This window comes from Scyliorhinus canicula, chromosome 3 (assembly GCF_902713615.1).
Source record: "Scyliorhinus canicula chromosome 3, sScyCan1.1, whole genome shotgun sequence".
Classification (NCBI taxonomy): Eukaryota; Metazoa; Chordata; class Chondrichthyes; order Carcharhiniformes; family Scyliorhinidae; genus Scyliorhinus; species Scyliorhinus canicula.
The window spans coordinates 74,994,073-75,010,443 of record NC_052148.1 but is presented as its reverse complement, the minus strand read 5'-3'; the positions used below and the strand labels follow the sequence as shown (position 1 = coordinate 75,010,443).

Here is a 16,371-nt window from a genome sequence, read left to right as displayed (position 1 = left end):
GCTGGTCATTGACTTCAGGAAGCAAAGTATTGTACACACCCCTGTCTGCATCAATGGTGCCGAGCTGGAGATGGTTGACAGCTTCAAATTCCTCAGTGTGCACATCACCAATAATCTGTCCTGGTCCACCCACGTCGACGCTATGACCAAGAAAGCACAACAGCGCCTATACTTGCTCAGGAAACTAAGGAAATTTGGCATGTCCACACTGACTCTTACCAACTGTTACAGACGCACCATAGAAAGCATCCTATCTGGCTGCATCACAGCCTGGTATGGCAACTGCTCGGCCCAAGACTGCAGGAAACTTCAGAGAGCCATGAACACAGACCAGTCCATCACACGAACCTGCCTCCCATCCATTAACTCTGCCTACACCTCCCGCTGCCTTGGGAAAATGGGCAGCATAATCAAAGACCCCTCCCACCCGGCTTATTCACTCTTCCAACTTCTTCCAATGGGCATGAGATACAAAGAGCACGCACTAACAGCTTCATCCCTGCTGTTATCAGACTCCTAAATGACCCTCTTAGCCTGATTTCTTCACACATTTTCTCTACTGAGTAGTACTACACTCCAGTATGCTTCACCCGATACCTGTGTCTATGTATATTGTGTATTTATGCTTGCTCTATGTATTTGTTTCTCGTGTACGAGTGACTGTCTGAACTGTGTGCAGAACAATACTTTGCACTGTACCCCAGTACATGTGACAATAATCCAATCCAATCAACTCACAGTGCTGTTAGGAAGAGAATTCCAGGATCTTGACCTTGCAACAGTGAAGGAACGGCGATATAGCTCCAAGTCAGGGTGGTGTGAGGTAAATCTGCAGGGGATGGTGATCCCCTGCATCTGCTGCCCTTGTCCTAAGTGGGTCTGGAAGTTGCCGTCTGTAGATGGGGCACATAGCTGCCACTGCTCATTGCTGGTGGAGGGATTGAATGGTAAGGTGGTGGATGGAGTGACATTCAAGCAGGTTGCCATGTACTGTGGATGGTGTCGAGCTTCAAGTCCAGGGAGTATTTCAGCTCTTGATTTGTGCCTTATGGATGGTGGACAGGCTTTGGGGAGTCAGGAGATGAATTCCTTGCTGCAGAATTCCCAACCGATAACCTAGTCTTGTAGGTACAGTATGTACACAGCTGGTCCAGTTCAGCATCTGGTTAAGATTTCAAATCAGGATCACTGTTTTCATGTTTCCAATTAGCTATGATTCAGTCATGATTTTTTAATTCCCATTCACAGGTCAGCCAATGGTAATTCTGTGTTTTCCCATTTACACCTTTCAATAGACACATTGGGCTGGATTCTCCGTTTGTAGATGGCAAAATGGCGAAACGCGATCGGGCGGAGAATAGCTTCCGACGCCAAAATTGCGGTAGGCGCCGGTTTTACGCAAAATCGGTATGCTCTGGCACCCCGAAAATGGAGTAAATGTGCCACTCACCACGCAGGCTAAAAGTACAGTAGGCATATCATTAGTGGGCCTAACACCCGATGCTCTGGGGCCTCCGCAATGCACCGCCTCCGATGGGCCAATTTCCAGATGGCGTTGTTCACTTGTGGTTAGAAAAATCGTGAACCTGGCGTCCTGGCTGCCGAGTGAGAGAGATGAGGTAGGAAATGGTGTGGAGTGACTGCGGCTGCTGGCCCGGTCACTGGGCGTGCTGGTCGCGGCAGGGGGGTGGGGGCTGCCAGTGCCTAGGGAGGGGCAGGCCGAGCCGCAGGGGTGCCCGCCCCCCCCCCACCGGACTGGGGCAGTGCCCAGACACCAACCTCCCTAACGGTGGCCATCTTGTTGACCACATACCCCGACCCCTGGTTCTACAGTGACACTGGCCATAGGGGTGCCCCCCCACCCCACCCAACCGGCAGCCACCTGTAATGATATGTATATATGTAGACAAGTAAAGGGTTAATTATTACATCTCAGTGTAACACAACCACTAGAGGGCACCACTAGTATCCACTATAAATATGAGAACTCAGAGGATCTTGGGTAGTTCTAACCAGGAGAGTGTAGACTGCAGTGTGTAAGAGAGATAGATCACAGCATAGATAAAGCAGCTTGTGTAGTTTAAATTAGTTATCACTTTAATATGGATTATTTGATTACTAGTTATAGTTCTGTAGAGTGTGCAAACTCAATATTAATCAATCGTTATTCAATAAAACAGTTTTGCTTCAAGTTAGAGATTGGTGGTTTATTTATAATCACACCATCAGACCATTCTGGATTGCGAAGCAAAGAGTAAAGATATATCACCAAAGAGTAATATAGCATCACCCATTGGGTGACCACCCAGGGCCACACCCAAGGCAGCCCCCAGTCCGGGCAATGCCAGCCAACGGTGCCCCTGGCAGCAGGGACAGGGGCCAGGTCCAGGGACACCGACGGTGCCGGATACCGATGGGACAGGAGTTACGTGTGTGTGGGGGGGGATTAGTGCCAGGGCACGGAGCAGCTAACTCACCCTGGCTGCTCTGAGGTAGTGCAGTTTCTTCCTGCACTGGATGCCAGTCCGGACGACGTTGCCCTCGGCGCTAACCGCCTCTGCTGCCTGTACCAGGCATGGCGACCTTCCTCCCGGGCAGGGGTACAGGATCATCCACCTCTCCTCCACGCCATCCAGGAGGGTGTCCAGCTCAGCTTCCCTGAACCGTGGCACTGCTCTCCTTGCAGCCATCTTGTTGACTGGGATGGTGTCTGTGGGGTGGGGGGGGGGTGGGGGGGGGAGAGAAGGATTGTTAAGTGCAGCTATGGCATGTGAGCCTCATGAGTGTCAACCAAGGACTCGGCGCCGTTTCACATGGAACCGGTTGCGTTCCATGGTGCTAGTCCATTTAGAGTTGTTGAATAGGTGCAGCTGTTGTGCCGTTTTTCTTGTCGTAAAACACCACTGTTCCCACGCCGACGTCAGCACTTAGTCTCAGAAACGGAGAATCCAGCCCATTGTTTTTTTCATCACTTGTCTCATTATCATTTTATTTTATGTTACATAATCATCCCTTTAGTTATTTATTATCTCTCGTCTTTGACCCTATCACTAGCTGTTACCAGACACCTAAAACAACCCTCTTAGTACTGACCTGGTTAACACCACACCCCTGTATGCTTCATCCGATGCCGGTGTTTATGTAGTTACATTGTATACCTTGTGTTGCCCTATTATGTATTTTCTTTTTTTTCATGTGCTTAACGATCTGTTGAGCTGCTCACAGAAAAATACTTTTCACTGTACCTCGGTACACCTGACAATAAACCAATCCAATCTAATCTTCCCCTTTTTTCCACCCCCGTTCCTCTCCAGTCTTTTCCTCCCTTTTCCTGTTTAACCTTGACAGTGTCGACAAAAGGTCACAGACCTGAAATGTTACCAGTTTCTCTCCTGACAGATACTTTCCCGTATTTTCAGTTTCTGGCTCAGATTTTCACCATCTACAATGTAAACTCCCAGTGAACCCAGGAAGGAAAATGACTTTCTCAACAGTTGCAACAGGCTAAAAAAAAAAGCTTTTGATAATCACATTTGTAATTTTTAATAATAATACAAATTATTTCCCCACATACGCATTCAAGAACAGATCAATATTGTCCAAACACACTAGTTACAGAACATGTATGGAGTGAAAATATAAACACTTCTTTTGCAATAAGCAGCTTTCTGCAGATTATTGACAATACTTGTGAAAACATTATTCAAAAATAGAACTGTGCAAAATACTCATTGGAGACAACATATATCCAGCACAAACAGGCAAGATAAACTTGCTTCATTAGAGAACTAGAAAGGTTATTTTTGCAGCAGTAAACATGTCGGAAGTATCATCTTTCTTCAGCCATATGGGGACACATACATCCAGTCTTCAGCCTGAAAGAAATTGCACAATTTGCAACAGATCAGAAATTCCACAGAATTTATGCCAAGTTCACTAGCCCATTCTATTAGAACCCAAATTAAAGCAGGAGCTGCTTTTTGTAATCAGGTGACAGCACATACATCTATGGCAAAAAATCTACTCGGAGAAATGTCATAAGGCACCTAGTAGATATCTTTGTAGTTATAAATTCTATAATTGATAACTCTGCATGTTTATAAAATTAACATCGGCAAGAATTAGATCTCAAGTCTGGAGAAAAAGGAAACAAGCAGCTACTGCATCAGATACAGTTTGGGTCCTTACTGTAGATTCCCTTATTTCCCCTCCATTTTTTGCCATTATCATTTAGATCTATGGATTCTTAATGGACGTATATATTTAAATTAAGCAGCAGAGAGAACGAGGCATTCATAAGTTGCAAGCTGTTGGGTGGCATGGTAACACTGTGGCTAGCACTGTTGCTCCATAGAGCCAGGGTCCCAGGTTCGATTCCCAGCTTGGGTCACAGTCTGTGCGGAGTCTGCACGTTTTCCCGTGTCTGCGTGGGTTTCCTCCCACAAGTCCCGAAAGACGTGCTGGTTAAGTGAATTGGATATTCTGAATTCGCCCTCAGTGTACCCGAACTGGCGTCGGAGTGTGGCAACTAGAGGCTTTTCCCACTAACTTCATTGCAGTGTTAATGTAAGCCTACTTGGGAAATAATGAAGGGCAGGTGACTGAAGTGTTCGTGAGGGGTCACTTTGGGACCAGTGACCATAATTCCATTAGTTTTAAGATAGCTATGGAGAATGATAGGTCTGGCTCAAAACCTAAAATTCTAAATTGGGGCAAGGCCACTTTCAGTGATATTCGACAGGAACTTTCAAAAGTTGATTGGGGGTGTCTGATGGCAGGCAAAGGGATGGCTGGTAAGTGGGAGGCTTTCAAAAGTGTGTTCACCAGAGTTTAGGGTAAGCATATTCCTTTTAGAGCGAAGGGCAAGGCTGGTAGAAGTAGGGAACCCTGGATGACTCAGGATATTGAGGCCCTGGTCAAAAAGAAGGAGTCACATGACATGCATCGGCAGCTGGGATCAAGTGGATTCCTTGGACAGTATAGAGGTTGTTGGAGTAGAGCTAAGAGAAAAATCAGGAGGGCAAAAAGGAGACACATGACTGCTTTGGCAGAGAAAGCAAAGGAGAATCCAAAGAGCTTCTATAAATACATAAAGGGCAAAAGAGTAACGAGGGAGAGAGTAGGGGATCTTAAGGATCTACAAGGGCATCTATGTGCGGATACAGAAGAGATGGGTAAGATTCTAAATTAATTATTCTCATCAGTGTTTACCGTTGAGAAAGGCATGGATGTTAGGGAACCTGGGAAAATAAATAGTGATGTCTTGAGGAGTGTACATATTACAGAAGAGGTGGTGCTGGAAGTCTTAAAACGTATAAAAGTAGATAAATCCCCAGGACCTGACAAAATATATCCCAGGATGCTGTGGGAGGCCAAGGAGGAAATTTCGGGTCCCCTCACATCTGATCTGAATCATCGACAGCCACAGGAGGGGTGACTGAAGATTGGATGGTAGAAAATGGTGTGCCTTTGTTTCAGAAGGGCGGCAGAAAAAGCTTGGGAACTAGAGACTGGTGAGCCTAACATCTGTGGTGGGTATGTTGTGAGAAGGTATTCTGAGAGACAGGATGTACAGGCATTTAGAGAGAAAAGGACTGATTAGGGACAATCAGCGAGGGTTTGTTAGTGGAAAATCTTGTCTCACAAATTTGATTGAGTTTTTTGAAGGGGTAACCAAGAAGGTAAATGAGGGTAGTGCTGTCGCGTTGTCTACGTGGACTTTAGCAAGGCTATTGACAAGGTATCGCATAGTAGGTTGTTGCACAAGGTTAAATCTCATGGGATCAAGGGAGAGGTAGACAATTGGATACAAAATTGGCTTGATGACAGAAGACAAAAGGGTGGTTGTGGAGGGTTGTTTTTCAAACGGAAGGCCTGTGATCAGCGGTGTGTCTCAGGGATCAGTGCTGGGCCCACTGTTATTTATATTTATATTAATGATTTGGCTGAGAATTTAGGAGGGATGGTTACTACGTTTGCAGATGACACCAAGATTGGTGGCATTGGGGCTGGTTTAGCGCATTGGGCTAACTAGCTGGCTTGCAATGCAGAACAATGACAGCAGCGCGGGTTCAATTCACGTACTGGCCTCACCGAACAGACGCCGGAATGTGGCCACTAGGGGCTTTTCACAGTAACTTCATTGAAGCCCACTTGTGACAATAAGTGATTATTATTATATTATTATTAGTGGACAGTGAAGAGGTTACCAAGGATTGCAACGGGGTCTTAATCAATTAGGCCGGTGGGCGTTTGGATGGCAGATGGAGTTTAATTTAGATAAATGTGAGGTGATGCATTTTGGTAGATCGAATCTGGGAAGGATTTACTCAGTTAATGGTAAGGAGTTGGGGGGAGTTATAGAACAAAGAGATCTAGGAGTACAGGTTCATAGCTCCTTGAAAGTGGAGTCACAGGTGGACAGGCATTTGGAATGTTTGGTTTCATTGGTCAGAACATTGAATACAGGAGTTGGGACGTCTTGTTGAAATTGTACAAGACATTAGTAAGGCCACACTTGGAATACTGTGTACAGTCATGGTCACCATATTATTGAAAGGATATTATTAAATTAGAAAGAGTGCAGAAAAGATTTACTAGGATAATATTGGGACTTGATGGTTTGAGTTATGAGGAGAAATATTCATTTAGGTTCTCACCCATCTCTTGTGGATCAGCACATAGAGTGGGATTTTTTTTCCTGGAGCGTGGGGTGAACTTATAGAGGTCTACAAAATAATGAGGGGCATAGATAAGGTAGATTGTCAACATCTTTTCCCAAAGGTAGGGAAGTCTAAAACTAGAAGGCATAGGTTTAAGTTGAGAGGGGAGAGATACAAAAGGGTCCAGAGGGGCAATTTTTTCACACAGAGGATAGTGAGTGTCTGGCATGAGCTGCCAGAGGCAGTAGTAGAGGTGGGTAAAATTTTGTCTTTTAAAAAGCATTTAGACAGTTATATGGGTAAGATGGGTATAGAGGGATATGGATCAAATGCAGCTAAAAACTACTGGGCAGCATGGACATGTTGGGTCAAAGGGCCTGCTTCCATGCTGACTCTACTTGTGACACTAATAAAGATTATTGTTAGTTTTTGGGCAGTTGAACTCGACTCTGTGGCACTCAAGAGATGGAGATTGAACTCAGTTGATTGGTTAGATGTGGCCAATGAATTGGCCAAAAGGCCGTAATCTGTCCTGTAACAGGTGTGATGCGGAGATGACGGCGTTGATTTGGGGTGAGCACAGTAAGAAGTCTTACAACACCAGGTTAAAGTCCAACATGTTTGTTTCAAACACTAGCTTTTGGAGCACTGCTCCTTCCTCAGGTGAATGAAGGAGCATCGTGCGACGGACATCGCGCGACAATCACCAGGCAGGAATGTTTCCTTCCAGTCGGGGAACACTTCAGCAGTCAAGGGCATTCAGCCTCTGATCTCCGGGTAAGCGTTCTCCAAGGCGGCCCTTCAGGCCGCGCGACAACGCAGAATCACCGAGCAGAACTTATCGGCAAGTTCCGTAAACAAGAGTACGGCCTCAACCGGGACCTGGGATTCATGTCGCATTACATTCATCCCCCACCATCTGGCCTGGGCTTGCGAAATCCTACTAACTGTCCTGGCTTGAGACAATTCACACCTCTTTAACCTGGGTTCTCCTATCTCTGGATCTGTAAAACTCAATTACCTGCAAATGCTCACATTCTAAGCATTGTCTTGCATCTTTGAATGTGTCTATATATATATGTTTCTGGAACATACCTCTTCATTCACCTGAGGAAGGAGCAGTGCTCCGAAAGCCAGTGTTTGAAACAAACATGTTGGACTTAACCTGGTGTTGTATGACTTCTTACAGTAACAGGTGGTGATTGGATCTGCCCGAGTGGGTTGATTTCCAGAGATCTAAGGGAAGCAGGATTGTAGACCTGGATTCTGAGAGACAAGGACCTGCTCTCTTTCTCTCTCTGTCTCTTTCCCTTGTGTTTTCTCCAGAAAATCTAGATAGCTTCTGCATTTCTGAAACTGCAGAGACCTGAAGGAATCTACAGTGAAAACCGTTACAGATTGGAAAACAAGAGTCCTTGACCTGAAAACCTGGTTTGAAGGAAAGCCATGCTTAAAGACAACCATTTGAAACAAAGGCTCTATCATTATTATATCCACCCCTCTTCCCACCTGTTTGTTTGTCTTCTGTGTGTATGTATATTTTATATAATATATATATATAAATATATTTCCACATATAGATAATAGTTAACCTGTTGTACTTGCCGCATATTCAATTATAATTATTGTTATTAATAAATTTAATTGTTTAAATTTACAAACCTGGTCACTGTAATTATTGGGCAGCTAAGGGTCAAATATTTCTGGTATTTTTCTAAGAATTATTGGTTAGTTCAATTGCGTTGTGACTCTGGGTCAAGGGAGGCTGGAATTGACTGCGTCCTAGCACAGGCGGAGGTAACAAAACTGAAGGTAACCCTTGCGCTTGTACAGATTTTGGGGCTTTCAGGATTGTGACTTAATAATAATCTTTTATTGTCACAAGTATGAAGTCACTGTGAAAAGCCCCTAGTCGCCATATTCCAGCGCCTGGTCGGATAATGAGCCGGTATGGGAACTGAACCCGTGCTGCTGCTCTTGTTCTGCATTACAAGCCAGCTGTCTAGCCCAAAGTCCACAATATTTGGAGAATTGAAAATGAGCATTCATCACGAATAGGAATATTAACAACCACAAGCAACTGGTCACATTTCACAGTGATAATGCCATTTTCTCAAAATAACTATTTACATAAAGTGGACAAATCTACATTGGACCTGTACAAGGCATTAACATCTGACTTGCTGTGATCTGTAACTGTGGCATATTCTATTCAGCTCTTCAGCAAATTGGAGCATAAGTATGACACTAGCGGACCGGTATGGCATTTGTTAATGTGGCTATTTCACTGAATTCTGGGCCATAGTGTAACATGCCCACGGTAACTTCTGTAATTTTTTCCTGGATATCGATTCTGAGAGAAATTAGACCTCAAAAATGTAATCTACGTTTGTAGCATCTTTCTGTTAAAAAGCTACACACAGCCCCATCATCTTTTCATTAACTTTGCGGGAGAATAGAACGCTCACTCCTTCCTCACATCAATGGTCTCTTTCACTCTCAGCTCCATCCATTTCCCCATGTGAAAACCCAACTCCATATTCGTCAACATTATTCATAACACACATCTCCCATGTGTATAACTTCCATTCCCCACAGTAAAATGGCAATGAATCACTTTGTCTCCATCCCCTCCATATCTTCTTTGCAGCAATGGAAATTTTGTTTCCTTTACTTAATTCAAAAACACAGGTTCCACATGAGCTAAATTCATTTTAAAGTCAAGGCGTTGAAGTGCGACTCACTCATTTGTATTACTATTGGAAAGGTTTGCATTGGGCATGATGGATATGTAATTTTAGTGCGGTTCTATACTTTTGATGCCATTGGTGGTTTGACTTTTAGTCTTCCTTCATCAATTTATTTTCTTTTTTTTTAAATTTAGAGTACCCATTCATTTATTTCCAATTAAGGGGCAATTTAGCGTGGCCAATCCCCCTAGCCTGCACATTTTGGGTTGTGGGGGCAAAACCCACACAAACACGGGGTGAATGTGCAAACTCCGCACGCAGAGTGGCCGGGGACCAGGATCGAACCTGGGACCTCGGCACCGTGAGGCAGCAATGCTAACCACTGCGCCAACGTGCTGCCCATACCTTCCTTCATCAATGAAAAGTTTTGACCTTACTCCTCGGATTTCAAGTGAAACCCCAATAAGACTGGACTCCATGTGTTTGTAGCTCCCCTCAAAACGTGAAGCATGAATTTCCCTTACCCACACATGGGCAATGGCATTTGTTTCCCTCCTCTTTTTACATGGTCTCTGTTCAAATCATAACTCATCACAGTCTCCTATTAGCAATTCGATTCTTTGCCAGGAAAAGATAAAATGATGAAACACCTTCCTTCCATCAGTATAGCTTTCAACAATACAGTGCATAATTCAAGATCTCCCCACAACAGAATTTAAAAAAAACATTGTACCCATTGTGGAATAGGGCAATATCATATCAGTTAATAATGAGGCAGAATTAATGTGCATGTCAAATGTAAATGGTGTTTGGAGGTCAATAACTTGCACATTGTTGTGTTGCTCATACGTTCTATAATCTGGACATCAGTACATTGATGGCATATAATATGTCTCCAATTATTACCTTACAAACATTTATTTCTTATTATAGTGTTCTGATCCAAGTAATGGACGTCTGTGACTCCCCTTCGACTGCTTGGGTGGGAGTTCCGGCACAACTTCCTCTCCAATGTTAGGGCTGTGAAATGCGGGTTGTTGCTGTAAACCCAAAATATTAACTGTTAACCAAAAACCAAACTTCAAACATTCAGTTATTAGCCGTATTTGAAATGAAATGAAAAGTATTTAAGAAGAAAGCCCACCATCAAAACATTTGGAAAGCAACGCAACTAATTCAAAGTAATTTTGAAATTTCTTGTGTTTCCCCCTCATCATCTGTCAGTAGCTCTTAAGGTCCTACAGGAACTGGTAGCCTATTGATACTTTCCTCAATTATTATTTTTTTCCCCCATTCATGAGAACAAAAAGTCAGTTTTACTGGACTACTTACAATCTGAGAAACATTTTAGGAAAGATGCTCTTTAAATACTTTACAAGAAACTGTGAGTATTAATTAAGTGACTTAGGGAGTTACTGAGCCCTATGGTGTGGGAAAACTGGTGAGCTCGAAATAACAGGAGAAACTTGTTCACCCAACCAGTCAAGTGCTTTCTGCAGAGAAAGAGAGTGAGAGCATTTAACTGCCTTTGATGTGGTCCAAGAGCTGTCAGTCATAGCTAGAGAGAACATAGAACAGTACAGCACAGAACAGGCCCTTCGGCCCTCGATGTTCTGCCTTGTCCGAAACCAAGATCAAGCTATCCCACTCCGTGTCATTCTGGTGTGCTCCATGTGCCTATCCAATAACCGCTTGAACGTTCCTAAAGTGTCTGACTCCACTATCACAGCAGGCAGTCCATTCCACACCCGAATCACTCTCTGAGTAAAGAACCTACCTCGGACATCCCTCCTATATCTCCCACCCTGAACCTTATAGTTATGCCCCCTTGTAACAGCTACATCCACCTAAGGAAATAGTCGCTGAACATCAACTCTATCTATCACCCTCATCATCTTATAAACCTCTATTAAGTCGCCTCTCATCCTCCTCCACTCCAAAGAGAAAAGCCCTAGCTCCCTCAACCTTTCCTCGTAAGACCTATCCTCCGAACCAGGCAGCATCCTGGTAAATCTCCTTTGCACCCTTTCCAATGCTTCCACATCCTTCCTATAGTGAGGTGACCAGAACTGCACACAATACTCCAAATGTGGTCTCACCAGGGTCATGTATAGTTGCAGCATAATCCCGCAGCTCTTAAACTCAAGCCCCCAGTTAATAAACGCTAACACACTATAGGCCTTCTTCACTGCTCTATCCACTTGAGTGGCAACCTTCAGAGATCTGTGGACATGAACCCCATATTCCTCAGAACCCTGCCGTTGACACTGTAATCTGCATTCAAATTTTTTCTCCCAAAAGGAATCACCTCGCACTTATCAGGGTTGAACTCCATCTGCCATTTTTCGGCCCAGCTCTGCATCCTATCAATGTCTCTTTGCAGCCTACAACAGCCCTCCACCTCATCCACTACTCCACCAATCTTGGTGTCATCAGAAAATTTACTGACCCCACCCTTCAGCCCCCTCCTCCAAGTCATTGATAAAAAGCACAAATAGCAGAGGACCCAGCACCGATCCCTCTGGTATACCGCTGGTAACTGGTCTCCAATCTGAAAATTTTCCATCCACCAGCACCCTCTGTCTTCTATGTGAAAAATGAAATGAAATGAAAATCGCTTATTGTCACAAGTAGACTTCAATGAAGTTACTGTGAAAAGCCCCTAGTCGCCACATTCCGGCGCCTGTTCGGGGAGGCTGGTACAGGAATTGAACCGTGCTGCTGGCCTGCCTTGGTCTGCTTTCAAAGCCAGCAATTTAGCTGTGTGCTAAACAAGCCCCAGTGATAAACCAGTGATAGCCAGTTACTTATCCAATTGGCCAAATTTCCCTCTATCCCACACCTCCTTACCTTCTTCATGAGCCGACCATGGGGAACCTTATCAAACGCCTTACTAAAATCCATGTATACGACATCAACTGCTCTACCTTCATCTACACACTTAGTTACTGCCTCAAAGAATTCAATTAAATTTGTGAGGCAAGACTTACCCTTTATGAATCAGTGTTGACTATCCCGGATAAAGCTGCATCTTTCCAAATGGTCATAAATCCTATCCTTCAGGACCTTTTCCATTAACTTACCAACCACCGAAGTACGACTAACTGGCCTATAATTACCAGGATCATTCCTATTCCCTTTCTTGAACAGAGGAACAACATTCGCCACTCTCCAGTCCTCTGGCACTATCCACGTGGACAGTGACGTCCCAAAGATCAAAGCCAAAGGCTCTGCAATCTCATCCCTTGCCTCCCAAAGAATCCTTGGATATATCCCATCTGGCCCAGCGGACTTGTCGACCCTCAGGTTTTTCAAAATTGCTAATACATCCTTCCTCAGAACATCTACCTCCTCCAGCCTACCCGCCTGTATCACACTCTCATCCTCAAAAACATGGCCCCTCTCCTCGGTGAACACTGAAGAAAAGTATTCATTCAATGCCTCTCCTATTTCTTCGGACTCCATGCACAAGTTCCCACTACTGTCCTTGACCGGCCCTACCCTCACCCTGGTCATTCTTTTATTTCTCACATAAAAGTAAAAAAAGCCTTGGGGTTTTCCTTGATCCGACCCGCCAAGGACTTCTCATGCCCCCTCCTAGCTCTCCTAAGCCCTTTTTTTTTTAGCTCATTCCTTGCTACCTTGTAACCCTCAAGCGACCCAACTGAACCTTGTTTTCTCATCCTTATATACTCTTCCTTTTTTCTCTTGACAAGACATTCAACCTCTTTTGCGAACCATGGTTCCCTCACACGGCCATTTCCTCCCTGCCTGACAGGGACATACCTATCAAGGACACGCAGTATTTGTTCCTTGAACAAGCTCCACTTTTCATTTGTGCCTTTTCCTGACAGTTGCTGTTTGCATCTTATGCTCCCTAATTCTTGCCTAATTGCATCATAATTACCCCTCCCCCAATTATAAACCTTGCCCTGCCGTATGGCCCTATCCCTCTCCATTGCAATAGTGAAAGACACCGAATTGTGGTCACTATCTCCAAAGTCCTCTCCCACAAACAAATCTAACACTTGACCCGGTTCATTACCCAGTACCAAATCCAATGTGGCCCCCCCTCTTGTCGGCCTATCCACATATTGTGTCAGGAAACCCTCCTGCACACACTGTACAAAAACTGCCCCATCCGAACTGTTCGACCTATAGAGGTTCCAATCAATATTTGGAAAGTTAAAGTCACCCATGACAACTACTCTGAGACCTCCACACCTATCCATAATCTGTTTTGCAATTTCTTACTCCACATCTCTATTACTATTTGGGGACTTTTAGAAAACTCCTAACAATGTGACTGCTCCTTTCCTAATTTCTAACTTCGGCCTATATTACCTCAGGAGGCAGATCCCCTTCGAACTTCCTTTCTGCAGCCGTTAAACTATCCTTGATTTACAATGCTACTCCTCCACCTCTTTTACCACCTTCCCTACATTTACTGAAACATCTCTACCCCGGAACTTCCAACAACCATTCCTGTCCCTGTTCTAACCATGTCTCCGTAATGGCCACAACATCGTAGTCCCAAGTACCAATCCACGCTCCAAGTTCACCTACCTTATTCCGGATGCTCCTTGTATTGAAGTAGACACACTTCAACCCACCTTTCTGTCTGCCGGTACACTCCTGCGACCTTGATACCCTCCTCAGTACCTCACTACTCTCAACACTGGCTTCTGGACTACAGCTAGTTTTCCCAGCCCCCTGACAAATTAGTTTAAACCCCCCCCCCCCCCCCCCCCCCCCCAGAGCCGTAGCAAATTTCCCTCCCAGGATATTGGTGCCCCTCTGGTTCAGGTGTAAACCGTCCTGTCTGTACAGGTACCACCTTCCCCAGAAAGTGCTCCAATTATCCATGTACCTGAAACCCTCCCTCCTACACCATCCCTGCAGCCACGTGTTTATCTGCACTCTCTCCCTGTTCCTCACCTCACTAGCACGTGGCACCGGCAACAGACCAGAGATGACAATATGGTTTGTCCTGGCTCTCAGCTTCCACCCTAGCTCCCTAAATTCCTGTTTTAAATCCCCATCCCTTCTCTTACCTATGCCGTTGGTACCGATGTGTACCACGACTTGTGACTGTTCCCCCTCTCCCTTAAGGATTCTGAAAACATGGTCCGAGACGTCACGGACCCTGGCATCCGGGAGGCAACATACCATCCGTGAGTCTCTTTCGCTGCCACAGAACCGTCTATCTGTCCCTCTAATTATAGAGTCCCCAATAACTATTGTTCTCCTGCTCTCCCTCCTTCCCTTCTGAGCCACAGGGATGGACTCAGTGCTGGAGATACACTGACCATGGCTTACCCCTGGTAAGTCGTCTCCCTCAACAGTATCCAAAACGGTATACTTGTTACTGAGGGGAACGACCACAGAGGATCCGTGCACTAACTGCTTCCTCCCAGCCCCTCTCATCGTCACCCATCTATCTTGATTCTTCGGAGTAACTACATCCCTGAAGCTACTATCTATGACCACCTCTGCCTCCCGAATGATCCGAAGTTCATCCAGCTCCAGTTCCCTAACGCGGTTTCTGAGGAGCTGGAGATGAGTGCACTTCCTACAGGTGAAATCAGCAGGGACACTGACGGCGTCCCTCACCTCAAACATTCTGCAGGAGGAACATTGCACTGCCTTCCCTGCCATCCCCTCTAGATAAAAAAAAGAAAAAGAAAGAGCGTACCTGTTATTCACTCTACCCCTAGGTTAAAGTAGGTGGAAGGGTGGGGGACACTACAAGTGTAGTGACTAGGGTTTCGGAACTGCCCAACTTAAAAACAGGTAAAAATAAAACACTTATCCAGCACCCACTGCACCCCACATGAGAACAGCAATCAGCTGTTATGGGCCTGCGAAAACAATTTAAATCTTTACTACTTACCCAGCAGTCACTCTGTCCTCACTCCGACCGGATTCAGCTGGAAACTCCCAACAGTAAGTTTAAAAAAATTTTACTCCCCTTCTCAGCAAGCACTTATGGAGGGTCTCTGGTGGGCTCTCTCACGGAGGGTCTCTGGTGGGTTCTCTCTTATGGAGGGTCTCTGGTGGGCTCTCTCACGGAGGGTCTCTGGCGGGTTCTCTCTTATGGGAGGTCTCTGGCGATTCTCTCTTATGGAGGGTCTGTGGTGGATTCTCTCATGGAGGGTCTCTGGTGGGCTCCCTCTCATGGAGGGTCTCTGGTGGGCTCTCTCATGGAGGTTCTCTATGAGCGGTTTCTGGTGCGGACCTCTCTTATTGGGTTTCAGTGGGGGGTGGGGGGGGACAGGGTCACTCGAATTATTCGGGGTGGGTGGCCCAGCAAATCCAGTGATGGTGGGGAAGTGGGGTGGCAGCCACCAGAGCTCGCTATGAGTCGTCCACTCAAAATGACGGCACGATAGCCCATCGTGTCTGTGCTGGCCATCAAATTCCTTGTGGTGCACATCACCAAAAAACTGTCCTGGTCCACCGACGTCGACGTCACCACCAAGAAAGCACAGCAGCGCCTATGCCGCCTCAGCAAACTAAAGAAATTTGGCATGTCTACACTAACTCTTTCCAACCTTTACAGATGCACCACAGAAAGCATCCTATCTGGCTGCATCACAGGCTGGTATAGCAACTTCTTGGCCCAAGACCGCAAGAAACTTCAGATTTTCGTGAACACAGCCCAGTCCATCACACGTTCCTGCCTCCTATCCATTGACTCCATCTACACCTCTCGCTGACTGGGGAAAGCGGGCAGCATAATCAAGGATCCCTCCGAGCCAGCTAAATCACACTTTCAACTTCTTCCAATTATATATTACTACTGATTAACACTGGTAGCCTTCCAATTACAGCAAATACTTTATTGAGTAACGTTGACAGATTAACTGTGAGTTTTTTCTCGCTGCAATGCTTAAACTAGATGTTACATTAACAAGATTAATAAGAAATACTTATGATTAGCTACACCTGCGCTGAGCTGTCTTTGACTACCCGTGGTCACCAGTCCCTGTCCTTGCGAAGAGCTGGATCTTGGCTTG

At 45.3% G+C, this 16,371-nt stretch overlaps 1 protein-coding gene across 2 annotated transcripts in view; it reads right to left on the bottom strand.

Annotated features, from left to right (window-relative positions):
• Positions 1-3,518: 3,518 nt before the first annotated feature.
• LOC119962742 (myosin-IIIb) overlaps positions 3,519-16,371 on the bottom strand; it is a 236,855-nt gene continuing 224,002 nt past the window's right edge. For both annotated transcript variants that reach the window (XM_038790750.1, XM_038790751.1), the window contains 2 exons: positions 10,259-10,392; positions 3,519-3,875 (listed from right to left, as the gene is read on the bottom strand). In XM_038790750.1, the coding sequence (XP_038646678.1) occupies positions 10,270-10,392 (123 nt within the window). In that variant the 3' untranslated portion in view covers positions 3,519-3,875; positions 10,259-10,269. The remainder of the gene's footprint in view (positions 3,876-10,258; positions 10,393-16,371) is intronic.